Source organism: Psittacula echo (assembly GCF_963264785.1).
Source record: "Psittacula echo genome assembly, chromosome: 2".
Lineage (NCBI taxonomy): Eukaryota > Metazoa > Chordata > Aves > Psittaciformes > Psittacidae > Psittacula > Psittacula echo.
Window position 1 is genome coordinate 40488243 of NC_137737.1, and position 24439 is coordinate 40512681.

General features: G+C 37.6%; 1 protein-coding gene across 2 annotated transcripts in view; it reads right to left on the minus strand.

Annotated features, from left to right (window-relative positions):
• The window catches only part of NEBL (nebulette), a gene marked incomplete at its 5' end in the record, with an annotated part of 255423 nt that overhangs the window by 166460 nt on the left and 64524 nt on the right, over positions 1–24439 (minus strand). For both annotated transcript variants that reach the window (XM_080639464.1, XM_080639463.1), the window contains one exon: positions 16621–16705. In XM_080639464.1, coding sequence (XP_080495590.1) covers positions 16621–16705 — 85 coding nt within the window. The remainder of the gene's footprint in view (positions 1–16620; positions 16706–24439) is intronic.

Here is a 24439-nt window from a genome sequence, read left to right on the forward strand (position 1 = left end):
CATTGGCCTTCTTGGCCACAAGGGCACATTGCTGACTCATGGCCATCCTCCTATCCACCAGGACCCCCAGGTCCCTTTCCCCTTCACTACTTTCCAGCAGGTCAACCCCCAACCTGTACTGGTACATGGGGTTGTTCCCCCCCAGATGCAAGACTCTACACTTGCCCTTGTTGAATTTCATCAAGTTTCTCCCCGCCCAACTCTCCAGCCTGTCCAGATCTCGCTGAATGGCAACACAGCCTTCTGGTGTGTCAGCCACTCCTCCCAGTTTAGTGTCATCAGTGAACTTGCTGAGGGTACTCTCAGTTCCCTCATCCAGGTCGTTGATGAAAATATTAAACAGCACTGATCCCAGCGCCGACCCCTGAGGAACTCCACTAGTCACAGACCTCCAGCTAGATTCTGCCCCATTGACCACAACTCTCTGCCTTCTTCCTTTCAACCAGTTCTTGATCCACCTCACTACCTGATCATCAAGCCCACACTTGTTAGCTTATCTATGAGGATGCTGTAGGAAACAGTATCAAATGCCTTACTGAAATCAAGAAAAACCACATCTACCGCTCTACCATCATCCATCCACCTAGTTACTTCCTCATAGAAGGCTATAAGGTTGGTCAAACATGACTTCCCCTTGGTAAAACCATGTTGGCTACTCTTAATAATCATATAAAAAGCAATAGATAAAGCTAGTATAAAGGATGTGGGAAAGAAGACAGCCTTCTTTTTAGGGGCTACCCAACCAAGTCTAAGAGAAAACTGCATGTCCAGGAAACTCAGGGTTTGCTCTGGCAGTATGAACAGGATTGGAAGGGGAGCGTTCTGAAAGAAAGATTACAACTGGGCTTTGTAGTGAAGCCACTACATGGAAACTGTCAGCAAAAACTACTTTCACTACTTTTTGAAACCACTTCCAGAAAAGGTACCGCCAGTAGTTAGTGACCTTTCACATGTACTGGATTTTCAGAAAGGCTGTTTTTTCCAGCTTCTTGTCCCCTTGCAGCAGCTCAAAAGTATCAAACAATGATGCCATGCTGGCTCCAGCAGCCACAGGGACAACAGCAGCTGCTTCAAAGAGGAGAAACTTATGTTATATTACAGTGTAAGGAGATCTTTAAATGTCTCATTGAGCTCTATTAGAAAACAGAATGGTATTCAAGAAGCACTATACGACTTTAGACCTCCGTATAGTAATCTTTACACAGTTAAAAAATGGCAAACTTCACATAAACATTCTGTCCTCAATCTACAATATATTAACTTCCTGTGCATGTACAGGTGAGTTATTGGCAGTGTAATAATGATGTGCATTATTGGATAAGGTTCAGTACACGTTACTATATAGTTTCTAAAAAGTGCTTGTTTTCATTTACACTCATTCACAAAATTCAGTAATTGGCAATAGGTTGTTCCCAACATTAGTGCAAATTAGCAAGGTTCCACTTAATTTTGTTTAATTACTGGTCTGGAAAGGATGATCGTGAACATTGAGAGATAATTAGCTAAGTGGGTATTAACTGTTTCGTGTGCGTGTGTGAAAATCTCCAATCATTCAACTAGACACTGACTTAGGCATTTCCTTTTGAGATAGATGTTCCCAATGAACCCCATTAGCTCCCCAAAGCTGCACAGTAACAGCTGGAAACCAGTATAGGCAACACTCAGAGAAAAATGGGCTCAAACAGGAGCAGCAATTCCCTTCTGAATTGGACTGCCTCATACTAATTGAGAACAACTTCACTGGGCTGACAGTGTCTGTAGTTCCAACATGATAAAAATGATGTTTACAGTCCCCAGGGGTACTGAATAGAAGTCTGCCTTCATGCATAGGAAACATATTAGCAATTGCATCAGTTGTGAAAAACAGCTGCCTGACCACCACACACACACACACAGAGACCAAAAATATTGGACAGGAACTGTTAGTGCAGAAAGAGTAAGAACTGCCACACAGTAACATAGGAAAAATGCACAAATGACCAGCACCAGACTAAGCAGCATACAAGCACAGGCAATACTACTGTAAGAGTAACCAGATTTAATTGAAAGCAAGGTAAGAAAAAAGTAGGGCAATAACCTCTGTTTTCCAACAACATACATTCCTAAGATAACTGAAATACACACAAAGAAAACACCCTTAAGACTTAATATTCTTCAGTAATTTATTTCTAAATCAGGGTCAGGACAGTTGTTAATATTTATTTCATTTCTGCTGCAAAGAACACATGCCTCAAAGAAGCAAATCCTGGTAAGGAAAATAGGACTGATATAAGCCAATTGTAAGTCACACATTTCTTTCTGATCTGCTCTTTCAAATAAAATATCAACAAGGAAATACATTTTCCCAGCCTTTCTTTTCCTAGGTGAAATATCTGTCTTTTCCCTTAGACAGACAAGATCTCTCCATCGCTGCTCTAGCTCATTAGCAAGGTAGTAACCACAGCCAGCTATTCCATCATTTACATAGTGAACCTGAATCAGCCTGGTAAGTACAATGAACCTCAGCCATCAATTCAGTACAGAAAGAGTTCACAGATGAATAATTTACTGCTGTCATCCCAATGATTACAAAAAGGAAATGGTCTATTTATTTGTAAAGCAACATTATTGATAAATGTCTGGTTTAACCCTGGGATTACATTTGCTAACTTTTTTCCCCTCAAAGTATTATTCCAGTGTAAAGCTATTTTTTTCTTCTCCTTACAATACTAGTATTTACCATTTAATAGCCGACTGGCAAAACAAAGACTATTCACTTAACTTCTTACTGTATTTCAGAGAGACTTGTAATAACATCAGCATATGACTGGGGAGGCGAAAATGAAGGAAAAAAAAAAAATCAAACACAAAGCTCAAAATTCTAGTAGACCAAATATCTAATAATATGAGGAAGTTCCTATCCTATATTTTGATTTTGGCCACTTAACTACTATTCCATGTGAAGGCTTTTGCAGTCAATTTTGTTATAGACCCAATGTCTTCACTGCTCCATACAGCCTCACAGAGAGATATCCAAGATATTAAATTGCTGCTGTTTAACTGTCTCTGCAATACAAACTACTCAGCTGACTAAATTCTCTTAGCTGAGGACTCATGTTATAGCAGCAGCCACACTGCAGCCAGCTCCCAAGCAGCTAAGAGATGACTGCAACACACAGAGGAAGCTCCTGCTGATTTTACACTGTCAGCTTTTTTCAGCAAAGGAATATTTTCCTTTGATTTCGGTAAAATTCCAAGTTCTAATTCCTATCTTCAGTGATGAAGCAGAGGGAAATGAACAAAAAATTAAAACCATATTATTTTTAAATAAAATATGAGCTTCCTTCAGCATATGTTAGAAACAAATCTATTGCTGAGACACTCCATTCTAGCCAAAAAACTTCTCTGCTTTAACTGCATCAGAGGCAAGATTTATAGATACTGAAAATAACTCACTGAACTGACATCTTTCAGGATTACATGATTTACAGAGTCAAAAAAAAACCTCATTTGCTAAAAATGAACTAAATGATCTTTTTTTATACTTTAATTATGAAAAGTGGAGAAAATTAACTTTCATTTAACACACTTGACTATTTGCCAGACTATTATTTCTCCTGTTGTTAGTTCACCTCAAAACTACATTTCCCATAAAAAAGCATCTGGTTGACTTTAAAATTAAATTAATACATTTATTTATGAAGTTTAATTGTCATGCTGAAAACACTGACATTCTCATTGACAGCAAAAACTGTCATTCTCCAATACAAAAAAACCAGTTTTAACTAAATTGGGACACAAAGAAAATCATTGAGATAAAATCATTTTATGCAAGTTGAGGTCCTGGTTCAGTATGTTTAAGGATGAACTCTTACTGCTGTTACTTTCAGGTTTGTTCACCAGAAGAGAAAACTTAACTGTCTGAAGCACGTATTTTCTCTATTTTTATTAGACATAAGAAGTGAGAGAAGAGATGGTGGTTGGAAGCTGTGACTATAGAGAGTGAGTGAAAAATAGCTAAGCCTTCCTGATCTTTTGAATACAATTGAGTTAAATATTTCCATAAATATTTTCTAACAGCATTTGAAAAGAAAAATTCAGTAAAAAAATTTTTTTTTTTTTACAGAAAAAATCATTTTCAGTAAAATTCAGAAATATTTTATGTGTCAACTTTAATTCTTAATATTTTTTCACTTGAAATGTTTTCTTATTTGTTTTTAAAAAGTTCTCAGATTCTAAAAGTATTTTTCAACTTTTGAACTTCCACTGTTTTCAAATTCTGGGCCAACATTTGGAAACAAAAAAATCCATTCAAAACAGTTTCTGAATTTGTCATTTCTAGCATATTAAAAAAAATCAAGCTATTCACAAATCAGCCCTTAAGCCAATCAGATAAATCTGGATTAAGTGCAAATCCAGTGATTAACTGCCAGTTTACAATATATCTGAACATATACCTGAACTTTCCTTTATCTTAGCCTCCATCTTCTTACTGATTATCCCGGTACTCATGTTTAAAATCAACACTTTGCGCTTTGGTAGTACTGGGCTCTGTAACAGTGCTTCAGTAGATCTTAACTACTTCTATCCATTAAAAGCTTACAAAAGCAGACAAAACTCCACTCAGACTCATAATCAGAAAATTAAATGAACTGGTTTGTCAGAAGAACAATAGAGCAAAAATTTCAACCATGAGAATTGTTCACTATTGACAAAAAAATCATATTCCCCTATTCTTTGTATATCAGATCATAGAGTCACAGAATAGTTTCAGTTGGGAGACCTTTAAAGATCATATTCCAACCAGGTCATACTATATCCCAGATGGCAGACGAAAACTGCCATATGGCTTTGGCATCTATGAAAACAGAGGGAATTTTAGAAGTTTTCATCTACTAACTTAATCCATCATCAAAACTTGGGTATTTGGAACTACAACTCATTCAGAGCACACAGGTGACAGAGCTGCACTCCAGAGAGGCAGAGCTTAGCACAGCCTAGTGCTCTGCTTAGCACAGCTCTCCATGTGCCAAAAGCTTCCCTAATGTCTGACTTTACCTGAACTTAGCTAAGCTCTGCCTTAAGCACACTATTTTACCATGAGTCTTCCCTTTTTGCCTTCTCCTCACATCCCCACTCAGTGGCTGCTGACTCACTGAGCCCTGTCATCTCTGGTGCTGACAGCATTCCAGGGCAGCAGCTCCATGTTTCATTGGTATCACTCATTTCAAAATATTCCAGTTCCTGCATGCTCAATTCATGTATTATCACAAGAACTTGGCAGGTCAGATTACAAAGTAGACCTAAAACTAAGTAAAAGCAAAAGCCAAAAGCAAGAGGTGTGCTTAAGTCTGTAAGGTGGGATGAGAGTTTGGAAAAATGATAGAATTTAACTGAAGGAGTGAGTTAAAATCATGGAAAAGAAAGAGTAGCTTCTGTTGCAGTAGCTGATGGAGACATCAGCATCAGTACCAAGAGACTCCAGTGTTCATTTTATTCCATAAGGAGTGACCACAGGCTCAGGTTAGTGGCAAATGCCACTGTTCACAAAACATAGTACTAACAGCATAAGGATATCACAGGCCAGTGGTGTAGCAGAAAAACACTACTCAAGTAAAATACGCTGTTATTTGATTTTTTTTCCCCTCCTCTTATACAGTGATCAAAACACCTTCCTTTGATCAAAACAAGCCATACATTCCACTTCTCATTTATCTGCAACAGTGCTGTACTGTGTGCTCGACCTGACTCTGTGATGATGGGTACTTACATTCCAGCTTTATCACCCAGGCACTGGAGCACCCTGTCCTCAACACACTTATCTCTCTTACTCCCTTCTTGATAGGGCTGAGAATCCTGGACCATTCGTGTAACCTTGTTTTCCACATTTAAGTTCATATCAATCATTTATTTACTGATAATTATATTACACTATTAAAAAGTTATCTTGTATTGCAAAATAAGCACAGTTCTTGATATATGTGGTAGCTTCATTCGCATGTGCATTTTTTCTTCTAAAGCTTTAAGGCAATTTATCTGCACTTCTGGGGACAAAAAAATACAAGAAAGAAATCTTTGTTTAATTTTACCCAGTAAAATTACTTTCTTTCAAATGAAATTAAACTATTTTTAATTAACAAGATATTAAAAATTAATATACTAAATGTAGATATATTTATACAGAAATGTTTCTATTTTAAATAAATTTGAACTGTAAGCTTATACAAATGCAAAATACATACATTTTTGTCATTGATATCAAATTAGTATTTGTAATTTGAGTTTCTGATGTGATTATTCAGTGACAAGGGGCCAGAAGAGGCAGTAAGCAACAGTAGGCCCTTTTTTTAATTAAATTAAAACAGTTTATGTATTTTTCCCTTCAAAATTTACAGTCTAGTAAACTACTGGAAAAATAATCTGTGCTCCAGGCAGATTCTAACATTAAATCTTTGGGAAAAAAAACCCTGGTTTTCCACCAAATATCTTCAAAGCTCTAACATTTGGTGCAATGAAAGCATTTAGTATTTTCTTCTACTCACTTTGTTTTGGGCAAGGTTAAACATTATACTAATCCTAATCTTTTTTCTTTCTCTTTCTTTCCTGACCCTTTCACTTGAAAGCCCATCAACATAATCTCCTGCAAGCATAGCACTACCTGACAAACTATCACCCCAAACAGACCTCAATCCATCCTGCAAGGCAGCAGTTACAAGAAATCATTGAACTCTGAATGGTCCCTGCACCATCTGAGAATAAATCAGGAGGACAATATATTTCTTGGATCTAAAACAGCTCCATCAATAAGTAACCTAAGCATCAGGAAAATGACCAACTAAAATGCTGACGAACACTCACGGCCTTTTATTGGGGTCAAGGGGGAGGACTGCCCAGGAACTCTTCTGCCTTTCTTCTTCTTCCAAATACTCTGAAAGGCCTAATACCTCATGATTTCTGATTCATGTGTTGTTATGGCTTTGCACCATCAGGCAAGCCAATGCAAATTTCTCCTTTCTCCTTCTCACAGTCATACTCAGCATATTACAAGTGCTCTCTGCACCATGAGGAGACAGCTCAGACTACAGACGGTCAAAAATTATCGAGAACTCAAAAAAAAGTCAAAGAGAGATGCAAGCAGAAAAGAACATCCACAAAGCTTCAAAGCACAAGAAGTCTCTCTTGCTCGAGCAGATACAGCCCTTCTGCAGCTATGCAAAATCCAGAAGCCACTGTACTATGTTTTGTTGAGGAACACAGGGAATGAGAGAGGTTTACTCAGTTTTTAATTTCAGCAATAAGGCTAAAACTCTCATTAGGCCATTTCATTTCCTTAAAGCTTCTATTTTATAAGTGTCCCAATTAAGAGAATGTGACACTCTCACCAGGCTTGGATTTCTTCTATTAAGCAGCTGCTCATTTTTTTAAGACTACCTCAGAACAAATACAGACCCAAAATAGAATTAATAGTGGGTGTAAAGGGTACTGCTCTGTCGCCAATACTGACAATGGGGACAGCTGTTTTACACAAAGCAAAGATACACATCTGGGTAGACCTCTTTTGTCACACTCAAAAAAAAAAAGAAAAGGCAAAAAGGTAAAGAAGTTCAGCTGCTCGCAAGTGTTGTATAGAAATCTTTAACAATTTAAAATACTTTTAGCAGATACATGTAACTGCTAAGCAAAATGTATACTTATAAAGGCTCTTCAAAAGCAGAATTACATCACAGTAATTCACATGGGAGAAGTCTGTAGATAAATCAGTATTTTCCTTTTTTCTAATATAAAGAGTGCACACATTCTATGTAAAAACTAAATCTCAGATTCAAATAAGAAGGACAATCATGTCATAGAAATTCTGTCCTCTAATTCTACACTCCCATCATAACTAGTTTATTGGAAAAAATATTCAAGTATTGGACAAACCAATTGAGACAATTTCCAGAGGTATGTTAGACTAGGATTTGATCTCTCAATTTATTGGTAAACCTCAAATATTTGGTAAAACTTTCAATTTGCTTTATCCTTTGAAAGAGAACCATGGATATCTGCAAAACAACACAACATTGCAAGCAATGATCACTCTCAAGAATCCCTCAAACCAGAAAAACTGACAGGTTGAGCTTGTAGCACCAGCATGAAAAAAACCCTAATGTCTGAACAGTAGAAGTGGCCCATCCTTACGGAATAAACTTTACAAAGAGATAAGGACTAAATTCGAAACATTTTCTAAGAAAAAATACAATTAGGAGAAATAAAGTCATTTATCACGTTCTCTCAACATGTTAATGTAAGGCCATGAGAATAAGGACAAGAAAAAATGAAGAGAAAAATTAACCTTGGCTCTAGAAATTCTCAGTCCAGAACCTCTGAAGTTTGTTAAGAAAATGCCACAGATGAACATAAAAATTGGTTTCATTATAACAAGATGGATGACTAGCTTTGTTCCTGGGTAAGAAACAGGTCAGTACTTCTGAAAAGATATGAGCTTAAAATGAGGAACTAAATGGAAGCCATTAAATGTCACAATGTGAAATGCCAAATGGGTTAATCCAATGCTTTGATGTACGAAGAATTCGTTGTTATAATTTCACACTGGAAAAGAAAATGTTGAGCTTTTACTTTGGATGAAAGGATATTAACAAAAATACTTACGTCCCACTTTCAAATAATTAAATATGCCAGTCGTTACAATTTGCTGGGGGGGAAAAAGAGATAATTTATCCCTGCCATTACACAAATGGAAGTCTAGGGCAGAGTCTAAGAACTTCCTGAAGGAAGATACTGGCAACATCGAGAAAATAAAACAAGTTTTCCTAATTCAGTGCATTGACTAAAAACGTATTCCTGAAAATTCCTTTTTTTCCTCCCAGGATTAAAAGCATGCTCCTTAACTGTTCTTCCTTTTAATGCTGATATTACCAATACTCCACACTGGATCAGATCAGTCACCCATCAAACCAAGCTCCCTCTTACTGATCACAATAAGTACGAAGTGTTTCGGGAAAAAAAAGCAGTGTCAGCAACAGGAAGCACGACTTCACAGACCCCTTTTGATTAAATGTGGCAGCCTCCAAAAGATGTAGATCTGAAGCTCAGAAAGGAAAGATAAAGTGACGTGATCTCCTTTTCTAGCTTTGACAGACTTTGTTGGTACAAGTACTCTGATAATAGGAGAGGGCAAAGGAATGAACTTAGTAGTGGCACCTCATTACCCCACACTGTTGTGTTCTTCAGCTCAGCTGTACTGCCGTCCCCAAGGCAAGACCAAGCACAGTTCAGTGTTTCCTTCAGTCAAGCAAGCACTCCTGAAAGGCAGCATGGACATGCCTGCACCAGTTTTGCCCCCATTGACCTGACCAGCCATTTCACACAACCAAGAGGACACTGACGCCACAAACTCCCCATGTGCCATCAGGTTTCATGGACAACTGTCACTCCGACAGGCTGGCATGCAACAGGCACATTATCTCAGACATTATGAAATGGAAAAATACATATATCCATTATTAGAGGACCAGTTATACACAGTATGGACATAAGCCAGTACACGCTACTTGTCATTTGGATCAGAAATTTCTTCTTGGCCCTCTGGTACTTAGCAGTGCAGATATGTTATCTGCATCTGATTTGCAGTCCCTTGGATGTCTCCCATGATAATTGTTCTGGTCTCATTGTTCATCTTAAATTCTCTGCAACTACAATGCATTTTTCCTTCATGTGGGTTTATATGCTGTGCAGTAGTGCAACAAAAACATAACCATAAAGCACCCAACTTCCTGCAACAGAGTTGCACAGAGCAACCATTTTAAACACCTTGTTCCAAAAAAAAGTAAACAGCAGACAGAAGCTCAAGAAGATCAGAAAAGAAAGTGGACAAGACATGAAAAAGACCATACATATTAGTATGGCCCAGGTTCACAGAATACTCCCCATTCCTTCCCCACCATCATAGAAATTCTGATAACATCTTAATTTTTAAGTAGGCATTTTTATCAATCATTCCTCAAGAAAAGTTATAGACATTTCAAATACTAGTGCTCGTATAGTTAAGAATTCCACAACTCAGCTTACAAATAACAGCTATGAATTCTGTGGTTCTCCTTTGTCCCCATTCTATTACTGCTGGTTGTACAAGTAAAGGTGGTCTGAATCACTTTCGACTTTATTGATCCTAAGATTTTCTATTAAGGATGTCCTACTTGCTGTAAATTGATTTGATGTCATAAGAAAGTCTATAAAAATTAGTTTGCCCAATAAGTTCTCTATTTAATAATCACGACCACTCTGCCCTCATTCTACCACAAAAATTACCCATTATATTTCATGAAAATGTATTATCCCTTCACTTTTTACAGTTAAACAGGATGTGCATCTGAAATAGATGTGAAAGAGAAAACTTACTATTTTATTTCTTTTTTCTCATCAATGTATGCTATAAAAATTGATATATTTTGCATCCTAATTTTGATTCTTGGCACTGGGAGAGGTGATTTTTCTCCTGCAACTGCATATTTTATAGGCTTCATAATTTTTTGGCCAGAGGAACAGTTTGTACTGCTTGCTTCTGAGTCTCAGCAGATGCTTTTGTGTTTCCTTAAATGTAGTTCAGTACTGGTTTTCCCCTACCAAATTACATCAGGTTTTCAAATCACTATAAATACTAACAATAGAACAAACAGTAATAAAAAAAAATAAAAAATAAAAAAGCTGGCACTTTTATATTATCATATCAACAGTGAAAAGTTAGACAGATGGACATTTTCCACATATGCTCATATGCAAGTCTGTCTTACATCACTACTTTCACATCCTGTATCTTACAGCCTGTGTAGCAACTGCAGGAAGAAAAAAAAAAGAGAAAAACTAAAAACAAAACACACAGAAACAGTGTAGATATATGGCAGCACAGTAACAGGAACAGCCTAGCGCAGACAGGATGTAGAAAATTCCATCAGGTACTCATAAGATAACAATCAGAAGAGGTGACAATCATTTTCCCAGAAGGCTGAAATACATTCTCCCTCCTGCATTCCTCTCAAGCTTTGTATTATTCATATCAAGAATGATTTGTATGGCTTTGACTCATGCAGATAAAACAAGTCATTTAAACAGGCTTCAGAGGTGAAGAAGGAACATACTATGAGTTGAATAAAATCACATTTAGTAGGTGAGTATGATTTACAAAATGCTACTGTGCAGGGGCTCACAGGGGAGCAAGGGAAAACTTCCTGCAGGCAATCTGCATTTATTTTAATGTACAAACCAAATCAACTACTCCAGGACTTCTTACAAGTAATTGCAAGAAGACAACTGAAAAGCCTGCACTCTTTCTCTCACCTCTCTCTTCATACACATATGGTGGATTTGGTTCAGATCCTTGGGCAACTGGAGAGAGGAACAAATAAATAATTGGTGCCTGATGGCTATCTGGAAAAATCCAGTCTTGAAATTCTCTTCCAGGGTCCTCTGGCACAACTTACAAAATCACACATAAAGCTATAGCCAGGCCTCTCTGCTTGCTATCCCATATTTCTTCCTCCTTTCCTCAGCTGAAGGAGGATATTTTTATCCTTGCCTCTAGCTCCGAGGACTGTTTTCTCCATGACTTCTCCAATGAGCTTATTCAGGGTACCCCAGGAAATCCATTAAAAGTCTGCTTCAGTAATCCATCCAGCATTTTATTCCCCTATGGCATTCACTGTGGCAGTTCATTCAAAAGACTTCATAAAAGCAGAGCATATAAACTGAATAAGCTTTTTAACAAATCAAGAAAAAAAGCTAATAAAAAGAATCTGCCTGGAGGTTTGCTAACACATACTCTTGGAACAGAGAGGCAAAGAGAAAGCGGCAAGAAAGATAATGAGAGTAATGGTGAAGAGGAACCTGAGGAAGGACAGAATGGAGGGGAATCACAGAATCTGAGAACAGTTGAAGTTGGAGGGGAACTCCAGACATCATCTACTGCATCACCCTACTCAAAGCACAGTTAATTACAGCAGATTGTTCAGGACTGTGCCCAGTCCTCCTCTGAAAATCTCCAAGGATGGACAATCTACCAGCTCTCCGGACAACCTCTGCCAGTGTTCAGTCACCCTCACCTTGGATAAGTTTTTTCCCTACATTTAAACGGAATTTTCAGTTTACAAAAAAAATTCAGTTTACACCCATCATCCATTGTGCTTTCACAGGGAACCACTGGACAGTTTGTCTCTTCTTCATACTCAACAGCGAAGAGTATGGCCATCCTAGAGGCAAACATCTGACCATACAGATTTTTCGTTCCCTTTTCTGCTCTCTTCCAAATGTTCAATATTACTGTGATTATTCTAGTGAGAGTTGGTAGATAAAGATAGAAACACAAGAAATTCCTGAGAAAGTAAGGACTCTTAAAATATCAGATTATTATAATAACAGCCTGATTCAGTTGGTTATGTCTCCTAAGGAAAGATGGTACTTCTTAAAAATCAACATTTTATGACCTTTTTAGGAGCACTGGGAGTTTCCAAGGACAGCAGCTTCAGGCTGTGTCCCCAGAGATTAGGACAAGACAGCAGTAGGATGATATTTGTGATTTTGTATCAAGTTCCCCAAGACTTAGCAGAAAGTAGATTTCTCCAAAAGTGGTTGAGAACCCACCCCAATCATCAGCCCTCTCTTTGATCCAGCCTTCCTGCCAAGAACTACTGCAGAATATCTCAGTTTCTTTCTGCAAGTTCAATTGGAGTTGCTGCTTTTATCTACATAGCATTGCCACAGACAAGAACAAAAGGTCATAGAGCAATATACACTGTTATAGAGAGATCACTAACTAAAGTACCTGAAGAAAATTCCCAAGTAAACATTACTGAGATGAGTGTACCAGTAACTTCTGTAGCTGAGTTCATCTAGGAGAGGCAAGTGCATGTGGAAATACCTATTATGTGCTATGGAGTAAGAGAATTCACTAACCCCGAACAAAGTAAAGACAAATTTTTCATAGAGAGGCATAAAGAAAAATCTTGTTTGAGATGCTAGTTCCCTGCTTATACTCTTTATTTAGAGGATGAAAGGCTTTACAACTCATTTTTCTTCCATCAGACAGCACACTGAACTAGGGAGTTTTCCAGAATGGGAAATCAAACTTAGAGCTTCTCCTAAAATGCACGTGTGTCTCCTTCAAACTACACAATTGAATGAAAGCCCAAGGAAGCAAAAGGCCAAAGGAAGGAAAAGCCCTGAAATTATATTGTATAAAAGAAGAATGTTCTCTGGAAAGCTTTTAAATGTTGCCCTTTGACTTCTTAACAACATAATTTTTTAAGTGTTCTAAAGAGCAATCTGTTTTCTATTGACTCCTCCAGAAAACAGTATTTTGGTTTTATTCATTTTACTCTTATCATGTTATGTCAACATGACAGCCTGGCACCTGATGCTGACCTTATTGGATTCTTGATAGAAGACCCAACACTTCAACTTAAAATGCTGTCAATTGCTGCTTAAATGAAAATCAAAACAACAAATTTCACAACCATGTATCTTTTAACTTATACCATATTTAATGGTGTTTCCTTTATCAATTCCTCCTGCTTTTCTAAGTAAGAAAAACAATAGTTCTGAAGCTATAGATTTTGAAAAGGTGCTTGAAGTCCAGCAGTTAAACACAGGGTTGTGCTTCTTCAGAACTAAAAGCAATAAAGATGTTTACTTAGGAACTACAAAACAGCTATTACTGTAGAAAAGCATTTCTCCTTGCTGATAAGTTAACATAATTTTTTACATTACCTAACACAGAATTTGTTCAATCCCAAATTGTCACTGTATTGGCAGGAGGCGCAAGCAGCTCTGATGAATACTGGAAGGTAGGAGTAACATGACTCTATCCAGCCAAGTTTGGTTTCATTTGAACCTTGTACACACTTTTTTCTACTGAAATAGAATGAGACCTGAACAATGGCAAATTATATACCATGTATTTGTTTCAATTGGTAGTCTTGCAACTTTCTCTGAAAAGACAGGACGATGGCCTATCTTTTGATGAAAAGATAGACTAGATGGCCAGTCGGGCTGATTTGGGATGGCAATTTCTCTGTCCTTACACTCTTCAAAATATTATAGAAATTATTCAGAATTTACATTTTATTTTATGACAAGATTTAGATTGGTTTATGAAAAATCCATTGAATCTTTATTTTAGCATTAAAACGATTTATAGGCAAGGCTACTTTACACAGTTCTGATATGAATCAACACCAAGGAAGCAAATTATGATCAGAAACATTACCACCTTTCTTCCAAGTAGGTAGATTTGTGCCTTTATAATTTAAAACTATATTTGCATCAACTGCAAATCTTCTACTGCCTAATAACCTTGAAAAAAGGCACACTTTTTTGAAAAAAGGCACACACTTGAAAAAAAGTGCAAATTAGGGGTTTCTCTCCACTTCCAAGTTTTGAGTAGATCCTTATCTAACACTTCCTGCCACTGCATTGTGAACAATTGCAGCAAGTTTACACAGAAGTAAACTCCAAGTTTCTGATTGCTATTGCATATCCAGTCCTAGAATACCAAGTCCTCTGTTTACAAATAAAGACCAATACCAGAACAAGTTTGCTTACACTTTCGAAGTGCCCTGTCAGCATGTTTCAAACAGGTTAGGGAAAGCCATTTCTCTTATAGGCTCTGGAAACAGACCACACTCCTTGGATTGGTCAACATTTAGCCAAGACAGACAACCAATACAGGCAAGTTTGGAATGTGCAAGCTAAACTGGAGATGTACAAAGCTCAACATACACTGTGATAGCCCACAGTCATAAACCAGAAATTATTTCAGTCCTTACTGCATTAGCCTTAACTCAAACTGATGACTACCAGCTGACTTCTACACCTCCCTGACAATCCTCAACAGTCCTCAGTCCCTCAGAAAATATTATCAGAGTAACCACGGAGAACGTGGACTGCTTTAAGCATGGTACATTTCCTAAATGAGATTCTGATCTGTCTGGACTTCAAACAGGAGAGTTGTCCTCCCTAAATACCCAAACAAGATTCCCCCCCATCCATACTTTTCTTAATCAACTTCAAACAAGCTCTCCAGTTAAAGCAGGTGAGAAAGTCAGCCAGCTTCTCTTCCACTTGGCCCATCAATGGAGAGCTGTCACTAAATTAGACTCATGTAGGTGAACTTTTAAAATCTCAGCAGGCAAACTCACCCACAGTGTAACTTATATCCCAGGCATAAGCAGACAAAGGTAGCCACAGGCAAAACGTACACCTGATTGCTGTAAGTTTTGGCCTGAGGTTTGTCTATATGCACATGTACATGATGTATGAGCATAAACAAGACCATAAAGTGAAAAACTGACAGAAAAAGAAGTAAAATTTTATTATTCACCCAAATGCCAACATTTTCCATTAAATCACTAAAAAAAAGCAGTGGTGTCAAAGTTTAGATTCTTTTAAACAAACCTGTATATAGTTTGCAAGTTCCTATTAACACTGTGACTAAATGCTAACTATGGTACACAGAACCACTGAGGTACAAGAAAATGAAGCAAAATCCACTGAAGTCAAGAGGAGATGTATGTTCCACAAACTCCTCTTTCCAAACAGCAGAATTTCAGCATGAAAGAATTTCTCTAAGTTTTATGATCAATAACTGTAATGACAAAATATAAAGAACTTCAAAAAATGCATAGCATGTTAAATGTCTGTGCTAGCATTTCTCTTCAGCACTCCTTTGATTTTGCCCATTAACTTACAGAGAGTTCCCAAACAAGAAAGCTCTTTTTGCCTCCTGTCTGGTTTCCACTATAGGTTTTTGTTACATTAATTGACAGGGATAATTACCAATTTATAATGAGAGATTGCAACTAAATCCAGACTAAAACCACAAGAGTCAAAAAAGTCCACAATTTTCAAAAAATAAAATGCAATCAAATATTAGCAGTTGTTTCACACAGCCAGGCCAACTTCCAGCGTCGCATAAAATCAAACAATAGGAAACCTTGGGGGGGGGGAGGGAGGGGGAATGGGATGGAGCATTGTACCAAGCAACAATAGTAAACAAACATGTTTGGGTCACATAAGTCTACATTGCCATTTGCTTCCTCTTTTCTCCCCCAACCTTTTGTTTTTACATTTTAATTTCAATGGATTTCTTATTAACCTATATAAGTTTTGAATTATAACATATTTATCACAACAGACTGCTCTATATATGAGTTCACAGACACATAAGAGATCCATAAACTGATCATTCAGTCAGTTCTGTGTTGACAAATATTAAAGGCTTCTAAATGTTTGCTAATGATACAGCTATTTTATGATTAAGTTTGAGGCAAGCTAACAATGACAGTTTGTCTAAGGCAAATGAACCCTCTGGGTTGAGCTATAACATTTCAAACATTAAAAAATACTTAGATACTTTATATACTGTTGAAAATGAAGGACTTGGGTCATGTCAATGGACTTATAATGGTATGGTAACTAGTGTAAGTGAAATAAAACCAACTTTGCAGTGTTATACCGATTTACGAGTATTTTAACAATTAGAGTGCTACTATATATCAGTGGGAAGAAATATTAATTCTATTTCAAAAAAACTATAGAGAAGTGGACTGACAGCCTAATATTAATGAGACAAAAAGTTATTTGATTTACCTGACTTTGCAATTCACTTTGTTGCTTCAGACGACGATTTTCTGGTGTATCAGCCACTGTAGTGAAGGATTGCTTTGGGTAATGTCTAGAAGAAGAAGCACAAAGCCAAATGGTAAATATTTACACATGCTAGAAAGTCAGATGCATCCCAGCACTCTTGCCTACAGTGTACAGAACTCTTTCGTACTTTAGCAGATTTGTGTTAGAAACATTTACTCTAAAAATACTGTGTCAGTCATGCCTCGCAGAAACAACAAGAACAGGTTCCTGTAATGCATCTATATCTCACCCATTTATCCTGCCCACTGAGTACAGAGACCTACCAGCTGAAATTTGTTTTCAACAGAGTGAACAAATCTATGTTTATCTGCAGTTTTGGTATAGTCATGTGCTGAACAAAGACAAAACTAAAAGCCCTTAAAACAGAAGTGGGGCAGAGAAACTGAAGTCACATCAGTGAGTACAGCTGGAGCACCATGGTATCTTAAATCCGTTAATGCTAAAACAAGAAAGATCAAGGCAGGTACATTCCAGGCACAGAAAGGTCAAATGCTTTGACAGTAAATGTGTAAATACTGTGCTGTAATATCCAGTACCAAAGGCTATAGTGTCTCAGAACTGCAATCTATCAGACATCGCTCTTTCCATTTGAAATTTTACACTTTACAATATGTTCCTAATATTGGCTTTGGCATTTTATAGACAGCTTTAATAGTAAAATCCTACTCATTTATAGAACCATAATTTATTCATTTTCATAGATTTATCCTTATCCTTCCAATATCTGAAGGGAGCCTACAAGAACACCAGAGAGGGACTCTTCATCAGCAACTGTCATCATCATGGCTTGACTTCGCGAACGAAGATTTGGGAAGGGCGTTGGATTCAAACTTACACAGGGAAGATTTAGGTTAGATAAAAGGAAGAAGGTCTTTACTGTGAGAGTGGTGAGGCACTGCAATGGATTGCCCAAGGAAGTTGTGAATGCTCCATCCCTGGCAGTGTTCAAAGCCTGGTTGAACAGAACCTTGGGCAACATGGTCTAGTGTGAGGCGTCCTTGCCCACAGCATGGGGGGTGGAACTTTATGATCTTAAGGTCCTTTCCAACACCAACAATTCTATGAATCTGTGATTCTGATCCTGCAACTTTACATCCAAACAAAAAGTTCCATTATAAGAAAGACCACATAAGGAAGAAAATAACAAAATTAAACATCCTCTTCCAAAATAGGGATATTATTATGAACCAGGAACACTATGAGAAAAGTGATGCTTACTACTTTCCAGCATCTTCAGTCTCAAACAAGAATATTCACCTTACAACCATGTGAGGCACTCATGCCTTCTGTTATCATTCAAAGCTTCCCATGTCTGCCAGCTACCCCAGCCTTTAATACTTCAGAGGTACAAGACCACAGGCATAGCATTTTAGACACAATAACACCTGCAGCTTAATTTTTACAGGGGGAGTAAGCAGTAAGTAAGCATTTGAAGACTGGAGATACGCAGTACGAAACATTCCCATGTTCAAACTCCAGGCTATCTCTAATGTGTTCTTTCAGTAGCTAGTTCAGTCGCTATGGCTCCATCATAAATTTTCTGCCTTATGTAGACAATACATATTTTCATTCAAAATTGTATGTCGTTAGAAAGTTTTATTTTCCATTTACAAGTTTTATTTCTATGAAGTGCATGGTGCCAGTAAAAAGTCGTTCATTTTTATCATTTTATATTTAAAACATCCATGAAAAATTAAGGAGGATTTCAGGTTTTAGCCAAAAGCTGAATGTTTCTTGCTTAGAAATGGGAAAGCAATACCTTATAAGAAATGCTGCCTGGATTTCACACAGGCCACTCTCTGCTATGGGCCTGATCCCCCCTCTCAGACGACATCTTGCATTGTTCCAGCACCACACAGGGAGACAAACTGAGGCTTTGCTTAGAGAACATCAACTGGAACCAGTTCGTGCATGAAGCAGGTGGTATAAGCACAGTGTAATACCTTGGGACGAGGAAGATACTTCCAGAAAGACTTCTTTTTTATTTCACCTCTTCTATTTCACCCTTCCTTCTTCTGTATAGAGGAGAAAACCAAATGCCAGACTGGCCACAGGGAGGGTCATAAGCCCTGTTTGGAAAGCAGGAATGGACAGATGGGGAGGGCAACAAGCCACTTCACAGTCAGGGCTTCCTGACAACCAAGGAAGACTGTAGCAGTGAACATTGCATAATGCACACCTTAATGAGTAACAGTCTTTCAGATAGCAGCCCTGAGATATCCACGGATAAGTCATGCAGATGACAGAATCCCTCTCCCTTAAAAAAAAAAAAGGCAACTGCCACACATGCAGTTCAAAAATTGTTACACACATGTTGAATGCCAAACGGATTCCCATAAATTTTCATAGTGCTATTTTTCACCATGGCTACATACCACGATGCTGGTACTATGACAATAGCAATCACCTGTACTCTTTTTTTAATATGGAAAGCACAGAAGGGGAGTCAGCTCAAATGGGTTTTTTGTCCTAGTCCCCTTATGAATCATGTGAACACCACTGTGAGGTGGGTGTCACGGTAACAGCCCCTGGGGACCCCATTAGCAAGAGCAGCAAAGAGCATGTCTTTGCAAACCCAGGCTATCGAGATAAACCCTTTCTCTACTCTATAGCATAGGAAAATATACCTTGTCCCTATCATACACCAGCTTTTACTTCTGATCATTTGCAAAAGACATGGTTTCTTCCACAATTAGTATTCAGAAACTCACAGGTATTTCAACAATCAGCGCAAACCACTTAAGAACCAATGTATCTAAGATCATACTTATTTTGGAAGCAGTAGCTCCAAACTTCAAGCAAAAAAAGGTATCCTTAGCCTTAAACAAGCAGTGCTTTATTATGCTTGAAATTACCATGTAAACTGATTATATCAATGAAAAGTATTTACACTTGACTATGAAAGTAAACAACACACTACAAGTGAAAAAAATCTGCTGAAATTTAAATCGGCCTTCAAACTGATCAGATTAACCATTTATCAGAATGTATTATGATGATTAAAAAAAAGAATCATTTAGCAAAATTAAATTAGCAGATCATTCTACTAAGGGTTGCCATTTTAATTGCAGCTGATTTATGAAACCACCCACACAGTATATCAAACCAGAAAGACATGGGTTTAGATATATCTCTTCTCATTTATGGAAATTCTTGTCTCAAACACATTAAAAAGACTAATGTTAAATTTAACTCCTATCTTCAGCATTCACATTTTTTTAACCTTACTGATAGTATGTCTTCAGGATCATTAGAAATACTAGTATTAAAGATATTACATTGCCTGAAAACTATTTAAGATGCATTGTACCACTGGATACTTTTGCCTGAAATAGAAGGCTGAAACACAAATGATAAAATTATCAAATCTGTTTTTTAACTATAAGTTTAAGGCTATATCATGTTTCGTTACAGTGTTCTGAATGAGTAACTGGACAGCAACAGCCTTTAATTTAAAAGGCTGACAGTGCTAGCACGTTACCCTGGTAATCCGTTGCTCAGTTTTCCTTTTCTCCAAGATGTCTTCAAAAAAGCTGGAAATTGTTTAAAGAGGTTGATGTCATGTCAGCTATTTAATAGCATTGTCCAAAGGATTTTTTGTTTGCTTAAGTCTTTGTTAGTAGTCTAAGTCTACTTAGCAATATGTCTTACCACACTAATGCTATTAGGATTAATCCTCTATAAAGATCTATACAAGAAGTTCCAGAACAAATCAGGATACACAGTATGGTGTCTCTGCTGTGGGTTACTGTATTGCCTGCTTCAGATGCACAGCTTGATTAATAAATCAAACCACAACTCAATCTCTGGCTCCTTCCGAGGAGCCTCTTACACTTTCAATATTTGGAAACAGTATGAGGAAAACTTCCACAAATTCAGGAAAATACCTGAAAGTTTCCTAGCTTTTCCATTGATGAAAGATACAGATTTTACCAAATACTTGTGAGGCTTTTTACCTAATAGCTGTAAGGTTTTCATCAGCTTTTCCGCACTTTCAACCAACAAAAAGAATAAAAAACGTGTTCCAAGAGATAATGGGGTGAAGATTCAGCTTTCTCTCTTTTGAAAAAGGTCAAATTCGAATACTGAGATAAATTCAAGCCTGGATTGATATTAACTTGCTTATACCTCAGTCTGACTTATCCAACATTTACATTAACATTTAAGATATGACTAAGACATTTGCATGTGTGTATTTTCTAACTGTAATGTTAACTGTTCACAGTTACAGAATTATAACCCTTGTCAAAAGTCAGGATTATTGGTAAATTTCCCACAATGTAAAACGTGTGATATTTTTTAACCAGAGAACAGCCACAAAATACACAAATCAGAATTATTCTCCTAAACAGAGGTTCATGCCTGACAAATTTGGTGGCCTTCTGCAGTGGGGTTTTACAGCATTGGTGGATAATGGAAGAGTGACTGACATCATCTCTGGACTGTGCAAAGCAGTTTACACTGTCCTGCACAATATCCTCATCTCCAAACTGGAGAGACATGGGTTTGATGGATGTACCCCTTGGTGGATACGGGATTGGCTGAATGGTCACACTCAGAGTCACAGTCAACGGCTTGATATCCAAGTGGAGACCAGTGAAGAGTGGTGTTCCTCAAGGATCAGTATTGGCACTGAGAGAGTTGGGCTTCTTCACCCAGGAGAAGAGAAGGCTCCAGGGAGACCTTAGAGCAGCCTTCCAGTACCTAAAGGAAATCTGAAGAGGGACTTTTTACAAAGATATGTAGTGATAAGACAAGAAGGAATGCTTTTTATAATCTTTTCATAGTACCAATTACCATCACTGACTGTCACATTAGGCTGTATCTGCTCTCTCCTGATTTTTGTTTATAGTAACTGTTCTTCTAACTAAAGCAAGGTGAAAAAAAAAAAAAAGGAGGGGAGGGAAATATACTTATTTTCAGTTGCAGTAACAGAGTGGAAAAATGAAAAACAGTAAAATAAAATTAAACCAATCTTATAAGAATTACGAAAAGCCATAAAAGCTAGTTATGCTTTTATAACTAGCTCTTCAGTGTAGTCAACACAAAAGTTTCAAATTGAAATTAAATAGTGGGTAATGATGCAGCAGTTTGTACACAACCCAAGCTCACAACGACTGATGGACAGGTAGCGAAGCTCCACCTCCAACCTATGAGGGCCCAGTCTGTTAATCATGAAAAACAGAGGAGAAAGATGAGAGATCTCCAATTAACTCTCATATAAAAGACATGAGATGAAATAATTTACCCAGGAAAAAGGTGATATTAGGTTGTGCTGAGTCAGGGAGTGTTTAAGCTGGCACCTTACTACCAGGTTTGAAGAGGCATGGGACTGCTTGCCTCTCCCTACCTTGAAACCATGCCATTCATAGAAAGACATGCAAGATGCACAACAGCAGAGAAAGAAGCAGCAGGAGGGAAATCTTGCCCACAGCTGACTTGCTTTGAAATTCTTGCTCAGTTGCACTTTGATCCCAGAGGGATTTTGCAGTTTGGTTTGAACTTTCTGTGCAAGATCACTTATTTACATGCAACTATAAAGGCTTCTGGAGGAGAAATAATGTAACTAGCAGACAATACTGCTTCAGTACTGCAGTAGTCTGGCAATGAAGTGGGTAAGGAAGATTTTGCAATTCTCCACAAACGGCTCTGAATATGGCACTCTCTGGCTACTGGTGTCTAGCCAGCTGTTTGAAGAATAGATACTCCAGCTGCAATTAGTTTGTTTCATCTTCTATTGTCCAAGGGACTTACTTTTTCAGATACGTAATTTGTGTGTCTGTACTTCTTATTTGAAGTAAAAGGGAAAGTTTCTCCTGTATGCTAGCTAAATACAAGTTCCTGTTCACAAGAAAACTCCTCTAAAGAGATGAGTTCATAGTGGTTTGGGGGAATTAGCTAACATTAAGCTCCATGAAAATATAAATAAATAAATATTATAAGCAAGGATATTCCACTTGCTTGTTGGGGTATGGCATAACATCCTCATCCTGGAATGAAAGGCCACATATCATCATACAACCAGCCACATGGTGTACATCACTGTGCTACAGGACTTGCACTGATACCTCTCTACAGAGACCCATACCTTGGGCTCCCTTCAAAAGCTAAGGTTAGGGACCACATTAATATTCTGACTGTATTGGGCCCCAAGACATAAGTTATTGCCTTACTGTCTTCTGCTAGAAGCTGAAAAAATAAGCCATTTACTGAAAAATAGCAAGGCAGAAAAATATGTTTACATTTTAGAGAAAACAGTGTAAAAAACTGAATAACCAATACTAATATCAAATTTCATTACTCTTGCCATTTGAAATTCCAAACAGAAATTCTACTCTATCAAAATAGTGGAGTGGTTAGCTCTGTAAATGTATGTTATACTATGAAGAACACCTGAAATCACAGAGAAGTGGACTACATAATAATCCTGTAATCACTGGCAGAAAGGGAAGTATGGAAAACAGGTCTAGATAGAAGATCTGGAACCTACAGTACATTATTTTAGAATTTTAAAAGCCACCTTATTTTGAAAAAGAAGTAAAATCTTGTAAATTTCTAATATTTTCACATAGGCATTAACATTCCTCAAGCGGCCAGTATTGGCTAAGTTTTAGAGAAAAAGTGTAGAGGTAACAATATTAAAGTACTTTGTACATATAATACCACTATGACCAAGAAACCTACTCCAAATACATTTTCAGGTATCGGCCAGCAGATAAATGGGTTGCCTGAATTTGCAATGCTCCAATACTAAGATTTTGATTACAACCAACTCCCTTGAAAACCACTCTAAGCAGGATTGATAAAGAAAGGGCAAATGCTGCCAGACCACCACCAGCACGGTGCCACTTGGGCAGCTGGGTGCACACTCTAACCACCAAGGATTGCAGCCTTCCCACTTCCTCCCAAAAATTGTCTCAGAATGAAAAAATCCTCCAGTTCTTAGATGACATTCGTATTTTCCCCATTCCTCGTATTTTTCTTTTAACTCTATTTTGCAATTTCATATTTATTACTCATAAAAAGATCTATTGCTAAGGACATGGATGAGTCTTGCTTCTTGAGAAATTCAACTCAAAACCTTTTCATTTTAAAGTCCTGAAAAAATACAGCAGAGGGGATCACAGTTCATATTTAAGAAACTTACCATATAATTAAAAGAATTGTTATAATACAGATCACAGCCAAATGACATCCAGATTCAGCATAAAGATCAAAAAGAGTAAAAGCCAAGCACCATGAATGTAAAAAGTACTGCCAGACTTTTCGGTGGAGCCAGGCACTCACTCTTTCAATAATTTACCTACTCCTCAGCTATGGGATGCCAGTGCCTAGGGAAAGAAAATGAATCAGTAGCACACTGAGAGGTACAGGTTAGCCCGGAGCTGTGCAGAAACCCATCAGTAGCACACTAATTGGTATTGACAACAGATCAAAAAGTGAGAGCCACTGCTGGAGGAGGAACCACAGAAGATGCACAGAAAGTTCAGGGAGACTTGGAAGGCAGAGGCAAATGTAGCAAAACAAAACAGTAAATAAAAATCTGACTGCAACAGGAAAATCTGTGGAAGAGCACAGGAAATCAGTCAAGAAGGGAGAAGATGCTCACATGTCTTACCATTTGCCGTTGCTAGACTGCTCCCAGGATATCACCCAGTGAGTTCGGCCAGAGCTCACCTGGCTTTGTATTTTACTGGTTTGTATTTTACCTAGACATGGAAAACCCCATAGATGTTTAAGAAAACTTTGCTTTTAAATA